The 17,865-nt window shown below is 46.2% G+C and overlaps 1 protein-coding gene across 1 annotated transcript; it reads left to right on the top strand.

The window, feature by feature from the left end:
- Positions 1 to 2,221: 2,221 nt before the first annotated feature.
- Positions 2,222 to 4,095, top strand: LOC119278184 (F-box protein At1g67340-like). The gene is made up of 3 exons (XM_037559539.1): positions 2,222 to 2,590; positions 2,706 to 2,868; positions 2,980 to 4,095. Exons 1-3 carry the CDS (start codon positions 2,346 to 2,348, stop codon positions 3,721 to 3,723), a joined length of 1,152 nt encoding a protein of 383 aa, XP_037415436.1. The 5' UTR covers positions 2,222 to 2,345; the 3' UTR covers positions 3,724 to 4,095.
- The last annotated feature ends 13,770 nt before the right edge of the window (positions 4,096 to 17,865 follow it).

The raw sequence follows: 17,865 nt of genomic DNA, 5'->3' as shown, positions 1-17,865 counted from the left end.
ATGTTGTGCATGATCACACAAGCGTGCATGATGTACCAAAGCATTTTTTGATCCCAAAATCTTGCCGGTCCTCTCACAATAGCAAATTGGGCTTGCAAAATCCCAAATGCTCTCTCCACATCTTTTCTAGCCGCCGCCTGAGCATTGTGGAAATCAAGATTTTTCTTACCTTCCGGTTTTTTCAACGGCTTCACGAAGGTTTGCCACTTTGGATAGATGCCATCCGCTAGATAATAGTCATAGTTGTACGTACAACCATTTGCTACAAACTGCACAAGTGACAACTCACTGTTTGTAATCTTATTCATCAGTGGTGACCGGTTGACAACATTAATATCATTCAAAGATTCAGGCATTCCAAAGAATGCATGCCAAAGCCAAGTCTCCTGATCGGCCACCGCTTCAAGGATTATAGTGGAACCCTTTTTTTGGCCGTGGAATTGCCCATGCCATGCCTTTGGACAATTCTTCCGACTCCAATGCATGCAATCTATTGAGCCAAGCATGCCAGGAAAGCCGCGCGCTTTGTTCATCGCCAATAGCCTTGCGGCGTCTTCAGCAGTGGGAGATCTCAAATACTCCTCGCCAAACACTTGCACAATTCCCACTGCAAAGCGCTTGACACACATGATGACTTGCCTCTCACCCATAGCCAAATGATCATCAACTAGATCAGCCGGGATACCGTATGCCAACATACGCAAAGCGGTTGTCACCTTCAGAAAAGTGCTATGCCCGAGCTCTCCGGCGGCATTCCTCCTTTGCTGGAAAAACCGGTCATGGCTCGCTAGTTTCTCTACAATGCGCCTGAACAAGTCGGTGCTCATCCTAAACCGGCGATGAAAATACGACTCCGGGTATGTGGGATTCTCCACGAAATAGTTCTTCATCAATCTGTTATGGGCATCAATCCTATCTCTCCAAATTTTCTCCCGACCCATAACCGAACCACCGTGCTTCGGTTTTTTATTGATATGCATAGCTACGATCGTTGCAAGATCCTCCTCCTCTTCCATATCAAATTCTTCTTCGGAAGAATCATACGACGAACTCATCTACAATGTTCAATACTATACTATAAAAACTACAATTCAAAACATGCACCAAATTCATGAAATTTGAGCAATACATACCTTGTAGGCGTTTTGTCAAACACCTTGCGAGCGCGGCGCGGCAGCGAGCGCTCGGGCGCTGTTCCTCGGACGACGGAGGCGCGCGGGCGCCGGCGGTACTAGGAGGGGATGGGCGGAAGCGCGGGCGCGCGGGGATAGGCCGGGGAAGCCTGGGACGGTCGCCGGGGTGCGCGGGCGGCGGCGGCGGCGCGGCCGGTCGGGGGTGGAAGCGCGAGAGGAAGAGCGAGCGCGAGCGCTCGAGTGTGCCGCGCGCTGTAGTGGGCGCCCGAAATACGCCGCGCGGGTAAGTGTTTTTCACCGCGCGCCCAACCCGTTTTAGCGGGCGCGCCGTTTTTGCGCGCCCGCTGGAGCGCCCTGACGCGTTGCGCGCGCGCTAAAACGACCTATTTTGCGGCGCGGCGCTAGTTTAGCGCGGCTGTTGGAGATGCTCTTAAGCCTAAACCTGGACCAAAAGCGTTTATGTCGTGAGCTCAGAAACGCCGCCGCATGCACAGCCCAGACCCGAGTGCCTTCACGTTTCCGTTCAACTTCGACCCGATGCAATAAACGCACGCCCCGTCCAACACTCCACCCATTCCCCGTACTCTACCCTCCTCCTCCAAGTAGAACGCGTACGGTACTGGTGTTATAGACTCCCGGTAACGCCACCGTTTGACCACCGAAGCAAGTAAAAATTTACCAACTGAAAAGCACACGCAATGAAGGAGCACTACGTATAGCGATCGAAACTGCCTGGCGTCGTGAATGAATGAATGAATGAACGAACAATAATGCCCTTGTTTCTCGCAGCAAAGATGGCTTTTTTTGAAAGCCCGGCATTCATTTTCCTCCAAAGATAAAGCCCAGCCCAGCCAGCATTGATGCCTCTACGCCTGCAGCCTGCTCCTCACACGCCATCAAGACTATACTCTACCACTGGCAGGGCATGCACTGGCAGTAGATAGAAAGTTAAAAGCGGGACGGATAAAACCAGGACCCGGCTGACAGCCGGGCCCCGCACGCCTCGCCCCCGGCTCACGCAGGGTCACGCACCAAGGCACGGTACGGACCGGAGCTCCCGTGTATAAAACGAGGCGCCTCCCGCTATCCCTTTTCCGAAACATCTATCTCCTCTCCACTCCACCACCGCTTCTCCCCGTCCCGCGGCCGCTCCCTCTCCTCCCTCCCTCCGGAGACCGGCCCGCCACCACGGCTCGCGCAGCCAGAGATAAGATGAGGACGAGGAGCGGCTCTCTCTATACCTGCGGAGGTGTTGTCGAGCCAGCGGCTCCCGTGGCCGGCCAGAAGAGGAAGCGCTCGCCCGCCGCCGCCGGCGAAGTGTCTGGTGGGCGCCGGAAGCGCCAGGCTTCGGGGCCGGACTATTTGGATGGCATCCCTGACGACCTCGTGCTCTCCATCTTCTCCAAACTCGCCGCATCTGCGAACTCACCGTCCGACCTGCTGTCCGTCCACCTAACGTACGCCCGCGCCCCGCCCCGCCCTTCGTGTTTGGTTCAACTGCTTCTTGCCAAGCAACTCCTGCTGCTTCATGTGTTTGGTTGCCTGAACGTGTTTGTGCCTTTGACGTTTCAGGTGCAAGAGGCTGAACGGCCTGGGACAGCAGGACATGGTGTTCGCCAAGGCCTCGCCGGCGTCGCTCGCCGTCAAGGCGGCGGCGTGGTCGGAGCCCGTGCAGCGGTTTCTCAAGCGCTGCGCCGACGCCGGCAACCTCGAGGCTTGCTACATTCTAGGCATGGTAAGAGTCGACGAACAAATCTTGTTGACTTATCGTTCGGGTTTGACATCCATGCATGCATGGCCGGAGTTTCAGGGATCAAGCGCTGACGAGTTTCTTACGTTTTTGCAGATCCGGTTCTACTGCCTTGGCAGCCGGAGCGGTGGAGCGGCTCTGCTCGCGAAGGCGGCGGTCGGCGGGCACCCGGCGGCGCTCTACTCGCTGGCCGTCATCCAATTCAACGGGAGCGGTGGTGCCAAGTCGGACCGCGACCTCCGCGCCGGGGCGGCGCTCTGTGCGCGCTCCGCCGCGCTGGGCCACGTCGACGCGCTCCGCGAGCTCGGGCACTGCCTCCAGGACGGCTACGGCGTGCGCCGCGACCCGGCCGAGGGACGCCGCCTCCTCGTCGCCGCGAACGCCCGCGAGCTCTCCCTCGCGCTCTCCGCCGCGGCGGCCAGCGCGACCTACCCCTTCGCCTCCCTCCCCATCGGCGCCGTCGCAGGCGGCGCCGGGGGCGTCACCAGCTCTCCTCTCCTCTCCGACTTCGGGTGGAGCCTGCCGGAGGCGGAGCCCCACACGGCGAACCAGTTCATGTCGGACTGGTGGGCGTCGCGTGGCGTGCAGGCATGCGCCAAGAAGACCGACGCGGCGGCCACCGGCGGAGACGGCGAGGGCGAGCTCCGGCTGTGCTCTCACATGCGGTGCGGGCGCAAGGAGACGCGGCGGCACGAGTTCCGGCGCTGCTCGGTGTGCGGCGCGGCCAACTACTGCTCCCGTGCGTGCCAGGCCCTGGACTGGAAGCGCGCCCACAAGGCCCAGTGCGTGCCCATGGACCGCTGGCTCGTCGGCGGCGCCGCCGCCGCCCCCCAGCAGTGACCCGCCCCAACGGGCAACCGCCGCGGCAACGGCAACAAGTAGCAGCACCGGCGAGTCCATGGCGCGGCCGGTGGACCGGGCGTAGCGGAGTGAACGGCGGTGATGAATGAGGACGCGTTTTTCTGGCGTTTTGCTTTCTTTTTGCGGCCGTTGGGTGTCGTCTTGTCAGATGTACGTACTCTACTCTACTAGGGAAGAGGAGCAGACGAGAGATTCTACCGCGGCCACCAAAACTCTAGCCTTGTTTTCTTAATTAGTCCCTATTTTCTTTTTTTAGGGGGAAATTAGTCCCTCTTTCTTTAAATTAAATTAAGTTACTCCGTAATATGAAAATCCTGGATCCCTCTTTGAACTAATTTTCTACTAGAGTTCTACCAAGTGTAGACGTTGCTTCTGTCGCTTTGTGCTTTGGTGTTTTGGATGGATGCTGTGGGGTGTGGAGTAGAAGAGCAGTGCTCCAGCACTCCATGTACGTGGTACAGCACGGGCTCCTACGCTACGTGCCTCACGTAGCTTATCGGATGAGTAGCGGGAATCGGTGGCCGCGCCGTGCAGCGCTGCGGCGTCGTGTAGGCTTTGGTTTTGCTCTCGAGGCACGGGACAAGTTGGAGGCTTCCCTCTGGCCGCTGGTGTTGGGACTTTGGGAGGTGGAATCCATGTAGGCCACCATAGCCAAAGTGACACCACCCAGCCGGCTTTTGTTCTTATTTCCTTTACTTTTCTGTTACCTAGGCAGGACAGGGCAGGGCCATGGATGGAAACAACACACAAGATGATGACGATGCTACGTAGTACTACCACGACTAGCCAGCCCGCTCTGTTTTTTTATATGGCTCGAGCACGCAACGGGGTACATCTGTACGTGCACACGAGTAGATTCTCAGGGTAGAGTACAGTTCGATTTCTCTGGTATTCTATTCAGAACGTATGAATCATTGAACGGACGAGTGCCGAACCTGTTGACCCAGCGCGGCCAGCACAACGGGACACCGTTAGGCTTTGGCATGTTGCACAGGTGTGTGCTCACTGGGGAGAGGCATGCATACGCCAAGGCTCCGGGCATGGCACACGAGTACATGACTACACGGACGCCCCCGGCTGCGTGGGTTCGAATGTGCGTGGCGCGGGTGTTTCCACGACGTAGACGTCTGCGGTCGCCGGCGAGACACCACCGAGACCTCCAACGTGGACCTGCGAGTATCAGGGAAAATACCGAGCGGCTCGCATCATTGTGTCTAGCTGATGCCAACAGCGAAAAGCACGGCCTGAACTGACGGCCGGTGTCCAAACTAGACCGGGGGTAGTATCTACTTTGCTCAATTACCCCGGCCTTTTTCTTATTTGATTGATTTGATGGTGCTACAGTTACTGTCATCTGATTATTATTACTCTTGCATAGGAGTGTATTATTTCTTTCTTTTGAGAGGGTAACGTGTAAGATATTTCAGAGACAACTGTTCAAAATTTAAGAAGGCCGATATAATAGGCAAGAAATAACAGGTGCGGCAGTAAATAACCAGCCAGGCCCGGTCAGAAAATTTGGTGGTGCCCATCGGTGCAGGCGGCGACCCAATCAAGTGCATGCAAATATAGACGCCCGGTCATCCTCTTCGATGTACTCCGCCGCTGCTCCTCCTACGTTTACAACGGAGACAAAGTGTCTGTCCCACGTTGGATACCAGACTAGAAGATGGTGCCACTGCACCGGCTTCGTGGGCGCACGGCGACTAGGCACGTACACTCCACCACGTTACCTACGCCTCAGAAAATTCTGCCCTCGTGATGCCTGCACGTTTGACCCTGCAATAATGCCAGAATTTATATATATATTTCTAATACGAGAAAAAGAAACTGGGGTTTTGCAGCTGCACAAAAATAAAATCCGAAAAATTCCAACGATCGTGCGCATGAGTTGGGATATATCGGCGCAACATGGGGCCAGGTATCGGATATTTATCTACATATATCTTTTTCAGCGAGGAATGGAGTGCTCATTGACCCTTATTGTTTTGCCCCTTGCATGCGTGCCGCGACTTTAATCAGCGAAAAATAGTGATTAACAAAACGTCCTCAGCATCATGGGCCCTGTCACTCGATGGGATCTTTGAGTTCATCTTCGCTGGTTCGACCGATTTTTAAAGGGTTTGATCGAGGAGGGCAAGCTAGGGAAGCAAGCAACATTAGTTGGTGGTTTGTTTAGTCCATGATAATTCAAGTGCACGAATGATTCCCTGGGGTGATTTTTACTTTGCGTGGCAGATCATGCGTGCATGCTGCAAGCAAGCAAGCGAACCTCATTGTGCTGCTCCGTGGTTAGTCGTCGGTGATGTGGTCGTTTCGCTTCTTTCTTTTTACTGTCGTGATTCGGCATGGGGTCAAGAGCCCCGAAGGGACCAATTAATTATCGCTTAACACGATGCTTCGACATAATTGTTTGCCTTGATGGTCAATGGCTGTCTAGGGACAGCATCTCTTGAGTGGTGTGCGCCGGCTGCCATCTTGTCTTGCAGTAATTAGCGATCGTGATAGGCTGCTCGCGTTTAGCCTCTTTTTGGTTTACCAGTGTCTTTTAGGGCTATTCGCAGTCGAGGATCACTATCATGTATATATAATATTAGTGATAATACTATCTTGAGAGTTTATAAGATTATAGATTAGTCTCTAGACGACCTCATCTCTTACACATATCATAGAATTTATTATGATATTGTATCTGGTACTCAAAACTCTCTTTTTTCTTTTAATTTTATGGCACCTCATCAAAATAGTTTAATTGACATGCATGATACGTCTCTCTGTTTCAGAATATAAGGTGTATTAATTTTCGTGCAAGTCAACCATTTAAATGTTTGACCAAGATTATATAGAATAAAATAAAAATATCTGCAATACCTAATAGATAAAAATATGAAACTACTTTTCATGATGAATCGAAAGACATAAATTTCATATTGTGGGTATTGACATATTTTTCGAAAAACTCGGTCAAGCATGCATTCCTTTGATTTTTGAAAAAACAAATACATCTTAAATAAAGGAACGGAGGTAGTTCTAGCTATAATACTCCCAATGCGAGTAGGATCAGTAAATTACTTTGCACATTCCAGTCGTAGGTGCTACTCGGATCTACTACATCTTGCCTCTAAATACTAAACTCCGTTTGGAACGCAGATCAGAAGTATGAATAGCAGAACCGCGGAATTGAGATGTTGTACATACTCTACCCATCAGAAACCAAAATCGCATAAACATTATGGTTTTTTTTTCAACTAAAGAAGTTCAAAGCGCATAAAAATGTATGTAGAGTAACCTCTTTGGTGAAACTGAGGTTACCTCCATTAGGCATGGTATTGAATGTACTCGGTTAAGTGAAGATGGCAGAAAGATGCTAACTCGTTCGTTTTCGTCTAGAAGAGAAAAAAAAGAAGTTGTATATGAAATGAGGCGTAATAAGTTCATAGTCCTGATGTAAAAAAACACAATTACATAAAGTTCCCTTCTAAACTTCAAAATTTGATATTATAACTGCTTCAATAGGAATTGTAAATGAGTCTTAAGATAACCATTTGTTTGTTTCAAATAGTGACAGAAGAGCTATGGCTGTTGAGAATGAAGAATGGCTCTTAGGAGGAGGAGGGTGGTTTGCAGACAAGAATGAGCAGGATGCTCTGGTGGAACAATATGAGTTGCTAGATACTTTGGAGAACGAGAGTCATGATGAAAGTTTGGGGCAGGGAGACAATACTGATGTTTTGAACTATATGAGATGCATCATACTTGTGCAAAAGGAGTCCAAGAGTATTGGTAGTTGTGGATGGAGTTGTGGCCAAGGACAACAATGAAGGATGTCTAGGTGATGACTCATTTATTAATTCTCCGAATACTTCTTTGCATTATATTGCTTGTTTATTTGGATTAGACTGGGGCATGTTGTAGATATGGTTGATCACATCTAAGATTGCCGAAGGATCTCAAGCAAGCCAAGAGATATTTGCATTCACAAAATAACATGGGTGGGGTTGGAGATATAATTGTTGGGGAACGTAGTAATTTAAATTTTTTTCCTACGCACACGCAAGATCATGGTGATGCATAGCAAGGAGAGGGGAGAGTGAGTCCACGTACCCTCGTAGACCGAAAGCGGAAGCGTTAGCACAATGCGGTTGATGTAGTCGTACGTCTTCACGATCCGACCGATCCAAGTACCGAACGTATGGCACCTCCGAGTTCAGCACACGTTCAGCTGGATGACGTCCCGCGAACTCCGATCCAGCAGAGCTTCACGGGAGAGTTCCGTCAGCACGACGGCGTGATGACGGTGATGATGTTGCTACCGACGCGCCTAAGCACCGCTACGATATAACCGAGGTGGAATATGGTGGAGGGGGCACCACACACGGCTGGAAGATATCAACTTGTGTGTCCATGAGGTGCCCCTTGCCTCAGTATATAAAGGAGGAGAGGAGGGGAGGCCGGCCGGCCCTAGAGGCGCACCCAAGTGTGGAGTCCTACTAGGACTCCAAGTCCTAGTAGGAGTCCACCAAGATGAAGGGAGGGAGAAGGAAGGACAGGGAGGAAAGGAGGAAAGGGGGGCCGCCCCCCTAGTCCAATTCGGTTTGGGCTAGGGGGGCCGCACGCCCTGCCTTATCCTACCTCCTCTCTTTCACCACTTGGCCCATGAGGCCCAACACTTCTTCCCCCGTATTCCCGTAACTCCCCGGTACTCTGAAAGATACCCAAATCACTCGGAACCTTTCCGAGGTTCGAATATAGCCGTCCAATATATCAATCTTTATGTCTCGACCATTTCGAGACTCCTCGTCGTGTCCCCGATCTCATCCGGGACTCCGAACTACCTTCGGTACATCAAAACACATAACTCATAATATAAATCGTCCCTGAACTTTAAGCATGCGGACCCTACGGGTTCGAGAACTATGTAGACATGACCGAGACACGTCTCCGGCCAATAACCAATAGCGGAACCTGGATGCTCATATTGGCTCCCACATATTCTACAAAGATCTTTATCGGTCAAACCGCATAACAACATACATTGTTCCTTTTGTCATCGGTATGTTACTTTGCCCGAGATCGATCGTCGGCATCTCAATACCTAGTTCAATCTCTTTACCGGCAAGTCTCTTTACTCGTTATGCAATGCATCATCCCGCAACTAACTCATTAGTCACATTGCTTGCAAGGCTTATAGTGATGTGCATTACCGAGAGGGCCCAGAGATACCTCTCCGACAATCGGAGTGACAAATCGTAATCTCGAAATACACCAACTCAACAAGTACCTTCGGAGACACCTGTAGAGCACCTTTATAATCACCCAGTTACGTTGTGACGTTTGGTACCACACAAAGTGTTCCTCCGGTAAACGGGAGTTGCATAATCTCATAGTCATAGGAACATGTATAAGTTATGAAGAAAGCAATAGCAACATACTAAACGATCAAGTGCTAAGCTAACAGAATGGGTCAAGTCAATCACATCATTCTCTAATGATGTGATCCCGTTAATCAAATGACAACTCATTTCTATGGCTAGGAAACTTAACCATCTTTGATTCAACGAGCTAGTCAAGTAGAGGCATACTAGTGACACTATGTTTGTCTATGTATTCACACATGTATTATGTTTCCGGTTAATACAATTCTAGCATGAATAATAAACATTAATGATGAAATAAGGAAATAAATAATAACTTTATTATTGCCTCTAGGGCATATTTCTTTCAGTCTCCCACTTGCACTAGAGTCAATAATCTTGTTCACATCGCCATGTGATTTAACACCAATAGTTCACATCGTCATGTGACCAACACCCAAAGGGTTTACTAGAGTCAATAATCTAGTTCACATTGCCATGTGATTAATACCCAAAGAGTACTAAGGTGTGATCATGTTTTGCTTGCGAGAGAAGTTTAGTCAACGGGTCTGTCACATTCAGAGCCGTGTGTATTTTGCAAATATTCTATGTCTACAGTGCTCTGCACGGAGCTACTCTAGCTAATTGCTCCCACTTTCAATATGTATCCAGATTGAGACTTAGAGTCATCTGGATCAATGTAAAAGCTTGCATCGATGTAACTCTTTACGATGAACTCTTTTATCACCTCCATAATCGAGAAACATCTCCTTAGTCCTCACCAAGGATATTCTTGACCGCTGTCCAGTGGTCTACTCCTAGATCAAAATTGTACTCCCTTGCCAAACTCAGAGCAAGGTATACAATAGGTCTGGTACACAACATAGCATACTTTATAGAACCTATGACTGAGGCATAGGGAATGACTTTCATTCTCTTTCTATTTTCTGCCGTGGTCGGGATTTGAGTCTTACTCAATTTCACACCTTTGTAACATAGACAAAAACTCTTTCTTTGACTGTTCCATTTTGAACTACTTCAAAATCTTGTCAAGGTATGTACTCATTGAAAATCTTATCAAGCGTCTTGATCTATCTCAATAGATCTTGATGCTCAATATGTAAGTAGCTTTACTGAGTTCTTTCTTTTGAAGAACTCCTTTCAAATACTCCTTTATGATTTCCAGAAAATTCTACATTATTTCTGATCAACAATATGTCATTCACATATACTTATCAGAAAGGCTGTAGTGCTCCCACTCACTTTCCTGTAAATACAGGCTTCACCGCAAGTTTGTATAAAACTATATGCTTTGATCAACTCATCAAAGTGTATATTCCAACTCCGAGATGCTTGCACCACTCCATAGATGGATCACTGGAGCTTGCACACTTTGTTAGCACCTTTCGGATTGACAAAACCTTCTAGTTGCATCATATACAACTCTTCTTTAAGAAATCCATTAAGGAATGTAGTTTTGACATCCATTTGCCAAATTTCATAAAATGCGACAATTGCTAACATGATTTGGACAGACTTTTAAGCATCGATACGAGTGAGAAAATCTCATTGTATTCAACACCTTGAACTTGTCGAAAACCTTTTTCGACAATTCGAGCTTTATAGATAGTAACACAACTATCTGCGTTCGTCTTCCTCTTGAAGATCCATTTTTTTTCTATGGCTTGCCGATCATTGGGCAAGTCAACCAAAGTCCACACTTTGTTCTCATACATGGATCCTATTTCAGATTTCATAGCTTTAAGCCATTTTGCGGAATCTGGGCTCATCATCGCTTCCTCAAGTTCGTAGGTTCATCATAGTCAAGTAATATGACCTCCAGAACAGGATTACCGTACCACTCTGGTGCGGATCTTACTCTGGTTGACCTACGAGGTTCGGTAGTAATTTGATCTGAATTTTCATGATCATCATCATTAACTTCCTCACTAATCGGTGTAGGCATCACTGGAACTGGTTTTTGTGATGAACTACTTTCCAATTCGGAGGAAGGTAAAATTACCTTATCAAGCTCTACTTTCCTCCCACTCACTTCTTTCGACAGAAACTCCTTCTCTAGAACGGATCCATCTTAGCAACGAATATTTTTCCTTCGGATCTGTGATAGAAGGCGTACCCAATAGTTTCCTTTGGGTATTTTATGAAGACGCACTTCTCCGATTTGGGTTCAAGCTTATCAGGTTGAATCTTTTTCACATAAGCATCGCAGTCCCAAACTTTAAGAAAAGACAACTTTGGTTTCTTGACAAACCACAGTTCATAAGGCGTCGTCTCAACGGATTTTGATGGTGCCCTATTTAAAGTGAATGCAGTTGTCTCTAATATAATGCATAACCCCAAAATGATAGTGGTAAATTGGTAAGATACATCATAGACCGCACCATATCCAATAAAGTGCGGTTACAACGTCCAGACACACCATTACGCTGTGGTGTTCCATGTGGCGTGAGCTGTGAAACTATTCCACATTGTTTTTAAATGAAGGCCAAACTCATAACTCAAATATTCTCCTCTACGATCAGATTGTAGAAACTTTATTTTTCTTGTTACGATGATTCTCCACTTCACTTTGAAACTCTTTGAACTTTTCAAATGTTTCAGACTTGTGCTTCATTAAGTAGATATACTCATATCTGCTCAAGTTATCTCTGAAGGTCAAAAAATTAATGATACCCGCCACGAGCATCCCACTCATTGGACTGCATACATCGGTATGTATTATTTCCAACAAGTCAGTAGCTCGTTCCATTGTTCCGGAGAACGGAGTTTTAGTCATCATGCCTAGAAGGCACGGTTAGCAAGCATCAAATGATTCATAACCAAGTGTTTCCAAAAATCCATATTTATGGAGTTCCTTCATGCGCTTTACACCGATATGACCCAAATGGCAGTGCCACAAATAAGTTGCACTATCATTATCAACTTTGCATCTTTTGGCATCAATATTATGAATATGTGTATCACTACGATCGTGATCCAACAAACTATTTTCATTGGGTGTATGACCATCGAAGGTTTTATTCATGTAAACAGAACAACAATTATTCCCTGACTTTAAATGAATAACCGTATTGCAATAAACATGATCAAATCATATTAATTCTCAACGCAAACGCCAAATAACATTTATTTAGGTTTAACACTAATCCCGAAAGTATAGGGAGTGTGCGATGATGATCATATCAATTTTGGAACCACTTCTAACACACATCGTCACTTCACCCTCAACTAGTCTCTGTTTATTCTGTAACTCCTGTTTCGAGTTACTAATTTTTAGCAACCGAACAAGTATCAAATACCCAGGGGCTACTATAAACACTAGTAAGGTACACATCAATAACCTGTATATCAAATATACCCTTGTTCACTTTGCCATCCTACTTATCCACCAAATATCCAGGGCATTTCCGCTTCCAGTAACCATTTCCTTTGTAGTAGAAGCACTCAATTTTAGGCTTTAGTCTAGCTTTGGGCTTCTTCATGAAAGTGAAAACTTGCTTGCCATTCTACATGAAGTTCCCTTTCTTTCCCTTTGCCTTTTCTTGAAACTAGTGGTTTGTCAATCATCAACACTTGATGCACTTTCTTGATTTCTACCTTCATCGATTTCATCATCATGAAAAGCTCGAGAATCATTTTCGCCATCTCTTGCATACTATAGTTCATCACGAAGTTCCAGTAACTTGGTGATGGTGACTAGAGAACTCTGTTAATCACTATCTTATCTGGAAGATTAACTCCCACTTGATTCAAGCGATTGTAGTACCCAGACAATCTGAGCACATGATCACTGCTTGAGCTATTCTCCTCCATCTTTTAGCTATAGAACTTGTTGGAGACTTCATATCTCTCAACTTGGGTATTTGCTTGAAATATTAACTTCAACTCCTGGAACATCTGGTATGGTCCATGACGTTCAAAACGTCTTTGAAGTCCTGATTCTAAGCTGTTAAGCATGGTGCACTAAACTATCAAGTAGTCATCATATTGAGCTAGCCAAACGTTCATAACGTCTGCATCTTCTCCTGCAATAGGTCTGTCACCTAGCGGTGCATCAAGGACATAATTCTTCTGTGCAGCAATGATGATAAACCTCAGATCACGGACCCAGTCCGCATCATTGCTACTATTATCTTTCAACTTAGTTTTCTCTAGGAACACATATAAAACATAGGGAAGCAACAAAGCGAGCTACTGATCTACAACATTGTTTGCAAAATACTACCAGGACTAAGTTCATGATATATTAAAGTTCATTTAATCATATTACTTAATAACTCCCACTTAGATAGACATCCCTCTAATCATCTAAGTGATCAAATGATCCAAATCAACTAAACCATGTCCGACCATCACGTGAGATGGAGTAGTTTTCAATGGTGAACATCACTATGTTGATCATATCTACTATATGATTCACGCTCGACCTTTCGGTCTCAGTGTTCCGAGGCCATATCTGCATATGCTAGGCTCGTCAAGTTTAACCCGAGTATTCTGCATGTGCAAAACTGGCTTGCACCCGTTGTAGATGAACGCTAAGCTTATCACACCCGATCATCACGTGGTGTCTCAGCACGACGAAATTTGGCAACGGTGCATACTCAGGGAGAACACTTTTACCTTGAAATTTAGTGAGAGATCATCTTATAATGCTACCGTCAATCAAAGCAAAATAAGATGTATAAAATATAAACATCACATGCAATCAAAATATGTGATATGATATGGCCATCATCATCTTGTGCCTTTGATCTCCATCTTCAAAGCATCGTCATGATCTCCATCGTCACCGGCATGACACCATGATCTCTATCATCTTGATCTATATCAATGTGTCGTCACATGCGTCTCGCCAACTATTGCTCTTGCAACTATTGCTATCGCATAGCGATAAAGTAAAGCAATTATTTGCCGCTTGCATCTTATGCAATAAAGAGACAACCATAAGGCTTCTGCCAGTTGCCGATAACTTCAACAAAACATGATCATCTCATACAACAACTTATATCTCATCACGTCTTGACCATATCACATCACAACATGCCCTGCAAAAACAAGTTAGACGCTCTCTACTTTGTTGTTGCAAGTTTTGCGTGGCTTCTACGGGCTTAGCAAGAACCGTTCTTACCTACACATCAAAACCACAATGATATTTCGTCAAGTTAGTGATGTTTTAACCTTCACAAGGACCGGGCGTAGCCATACTCGGTTCAACTAAAGTTGGAGAAATAGACACCCGCCAGCCACCCGTGTGCAAAGCACGTCTGTAGAACCAGTCTCGCGTAAGCGTACGCGTAATTGTCGGTCCAGGCCGCTTCATCCAACAATACCGCCGAACCAAAGTATGATATGATGGTAAGAAGTATGACTTGTATCGCCCACAACTCACTTGTGTTCTACCCGTGCATATAACATCTACGCATAAACCTAGCTTGGATGCCACTGTTGGGGAACGTAGTAATTTCAAAAAATTTCCTACGCACACGCAAGATCATGGTGATGCATAGCAACGAGAGGGGAGAGTGAGCCCACGTACCCTCGTAGAACGAAAGCGTAAGCGTTAGCACAACGCGGTTGATGTAGTCATACGTCTTCACGATCCGACCGATCCAAGTACCGAACGTACGACACCTCCGAGTTCAGCACACGTTCAACTCGATGACGTCCCGCGAACTCCGATCCAGCAGAGCTTCACGGGAGAGTTCCGTCAGCATGACGGCGTGATGACGGTGATGATGTTGCTACCGACGCAGGACTTCGCCTAAGCACCGCTATGATATGACCGAGGTGAAATATGGTGGAGGGGGCACCGCACACGGCTGGAAGAGATCAATAGATCAACTTGTTTGTCCATGGGGTGCTCCTTGCCTCAGTATATAAAGGAGGAGAGGAGGTGAGGCCGACCGGCCCTAGAGGCGCGCCCAAGTGTGGAGTCCTACTAGGACTCCAAGTCCTAGTAGGAGTCCACCAAGAGGAAGGGAGGGAGAAGGAAGGAGAGGGGGGAAAGGAGGAAAGGGGGGCAGCCCCCCTAGTCCAATTCGGTTTGGGCTAGGGGGGCCGCGCGCCCTACCTTGTCCTACCTCCTCTCTTCCACCACTTGGCCCATGAGGCCCAACACTTCTTCTCCGTATTCCCGTAACTCATCGGTACTCCAAAAAATACCCAAATCACTCGGAACTTTTCTGATGTCCGAATATAGTCGTCCAATATATCGATCTTTATGTCTCGACCATTTTGAGACTCCTCGTCATGTCCCCGATCTCATCCGGGACTCCGAACTACCTTCGGTACATCAAAACACATAACTCATAATATAAATCATCGCCGAACTTTAAGCGTGCGGACCCTACGGGTTCGAGAACTATGTAGACATGACGAGACACGTCTCCGGTCAATAATCAATAGCGGAACCTGGATGCTCATATTAGCTCCCACATATTCTACGAAGATCTTTATCGGTCAAACCGCATAATAACATACGTTGTTCCTTTTGTCATCGGTATGTTACTTTGCCCGAGATCGATCGCCGGTATCTCAATACCTTATTCAATCTTGTTACCGGCAAGTCTCTTTACTCGTTATGTAATGCATCATCCCGCAACTAACTCATTAGTCACATTGTTTGCAAGGCTTATAGTGATGTGCATTACCGAGAGGGCCCGGAGATACCTCTCCGACAATCAGAGTGATAAATCCTAATCTCGAAATACAACAACTCAATAAGTACCTTCGGAGACACCTGTAGAGAACCTTTATAATCACCTAGTTACATTGTGACGTTTGGTAGCACACAAAGTGTTCCTCCGGTAAACGGGAGTTGCATAATCTCATAGTCATAGGAACATGTATAAGTCATGAAGAAAGCAATAGCTACATACTAAACTATCAAATGCTAAGCTAACAGAATGAGTCAAGTCAATCACATCATTCTCTAATGATGTGATCCCGTTAATCAAATGACAACTTATGTCTATGGCTAGGAAACTTAACCATCTTTGATTAACGAGCTAGTCAAGTAGAGGCATACTAGTGACACTATGTTTGTCTATGTATTCACACATGTATTATGTTTCTGGTTAATACAATTATAGCATGAATAATAAACATTTATTATGAAATAAGGAAATAAATAATAACTTTATTATTGCCTCTAGGGCATATTTCCTTCAATAATACCTCCACCATATCCTATGAATGTTAGAAATGAGACTTTAGATGAGTTGTTGTCTGATTTGAATCAAAGCCCATCAATAAATGTTGTACCTGATATGGTGGGTTTTCAATTGCTGGAAAGTAAGAGATGTAAGATGAAGCTGGTAGGTACGAATTCAAATTTTCCTAAATGAAAGGAATCAATTGGAATATTAGCGGTGTAGGGAAGGATAAAAAAGAGGCATATTAGAGAATTGATCAAAGATAATCATATGAATTTCTTGGGCTTACAAGAAACCATGAAGAAGGATTCTGATAAAAAAAAGGTTTGGTAGATTAGAATGTGTGTGGGTGTTGGGAGGGGGGGGGGGAGTTTCATGTGAAAATGGGGTGCCTTTGAAGGGAGATATCAAGGTATTATGGTTGGCATTAGAGTTTTTATTTTTGATTTGGTGGAGCATGAGAATGCAGATCGTTTTGTGATGGTTCTTGTGCATGAAAAGTGCACATATGTGAGATGGAATCTTGTAGTGGTCTATTGTGCTACTCAAGTGTAGAGGAAAGAATCTTTTTAGCCGAGCTATCTAATGTATGTCAACATACTCCCTCCGACCGAGTTTATTGGATCGTCCAACCAGAATGACAGGACCAAACCCATGTGCTTTAGCTATCATTAGTGAGCATTTCGGAAGGCACATAAATTATTGCCCTTGATTTACCCCCTGAAACTATCATGCTAGCTGATGCCTCTCAGGCCCACGAATCATGAGCGCACGGACACCTCACAACCAATAGGAAGGGTGAGTGAACGGGGCGTTAGCCTGCAGTTTCCATATTGTGCATAGCTTTTTTTGTGTGCATGCTCACTATGCCCTAATTAATACCTTCGAGAGACAAGGTGAACTCCAAAAGTTTTGGGCCCCAAAATTTTCGTGCGGGTTTTGGGTTTTCAAAAGAGATGGAAAACCACAACCCTCTTTAAACCCCAAAAGTTCTGGCCTTTCCATAAGAAAGTGATAAGAGAGGATTTTGAGGGCATCTCTCCTGACATGGACTCAAATGCCCGCATCCATAATATAGAGCCTGTATCCAAGATTTGTGATCGAGTATAGCTTGTTGTATGCTTGGTTTGATATTAGATTTGGCACACCAATGTAGGCGAGTACCATTTTGTAGATGTATGGGTACATCAAACCACTCTTTGACTTGATGGCGAAGAGCGTTATTGAATTTCGATGCTCCAAGCAAGAGGTGTAATGTCAACTCCAATAGGGATTACCAAACAAACAATACCAAATGTGTGTGAACATGTCCGAACATCTCCTTGAATAGTGAGTGGGATGTGAGTCATCCAACCGTAGTCACCAAAGACAGTGGGCTATGACACTTGCCACCCCTTCAGATGACCCCCCCTCACATACACACGTGTGCGTGGGGTGAAAATTGTCCTCCTCACATCAAGTTTCCTCGTGACCTTAGATATTAGAGCTCTAATTTCATCTAAATTATAGTTTATACATTTGAGAAGTTGAATCTGTGTCATTTACACTCGGACCATACACTTTTTGGGTTGTCGTACCATTTCCCTGTAATT

Source organism: Triticum dicoccoides, chromosome 3B (assembly GCF_002162155.2).
Source record: "Triticum dicoccoides isolate Atlit2015 ecotype Zavitan chromosome 3B, WEW_v2.0, whole genome shotgun sequence".
NCBI lineage: Eukaryota > Viridiplantae > Streptophyta > Magnoliopsida > Poales > Poaceae > Triticum > Triticum dicoccoides.
The sequence above is the reverse complement of the archived record's forward strand: the minus strand, read 5'-3'. Positions and strand labels throughout refer to the sequence as shown.

What these genes read in the sequence shown, in the direction of transcription:
- LOC119278184 (XM_037559539.1), top strand. Translation starts at nt 2,346, where the DNA reads ATGAGGACGAGGAGCGGCTCTCTCTATACCTGCGGAGGTGTTGTCGAG. An exon ending in CTGCTGTCCGTCCACCTAAC is followed by an intron (nt 2,591 to 2,705) that starts GTACGCCCGCGC and finishes TTGACGTTTCAG; the next exon opens with GTGCAAGAGGCTGAACGGCC. An exon ending in CTTGCTACATTCTAGGCATG is followed by an intron (nt 2,869 to 2,979) that starts GTAAGAGTCGAC and finishes ACGTTTTTGCAG; the next exon opens with ATCCGGTTCTACTGCCTTGG.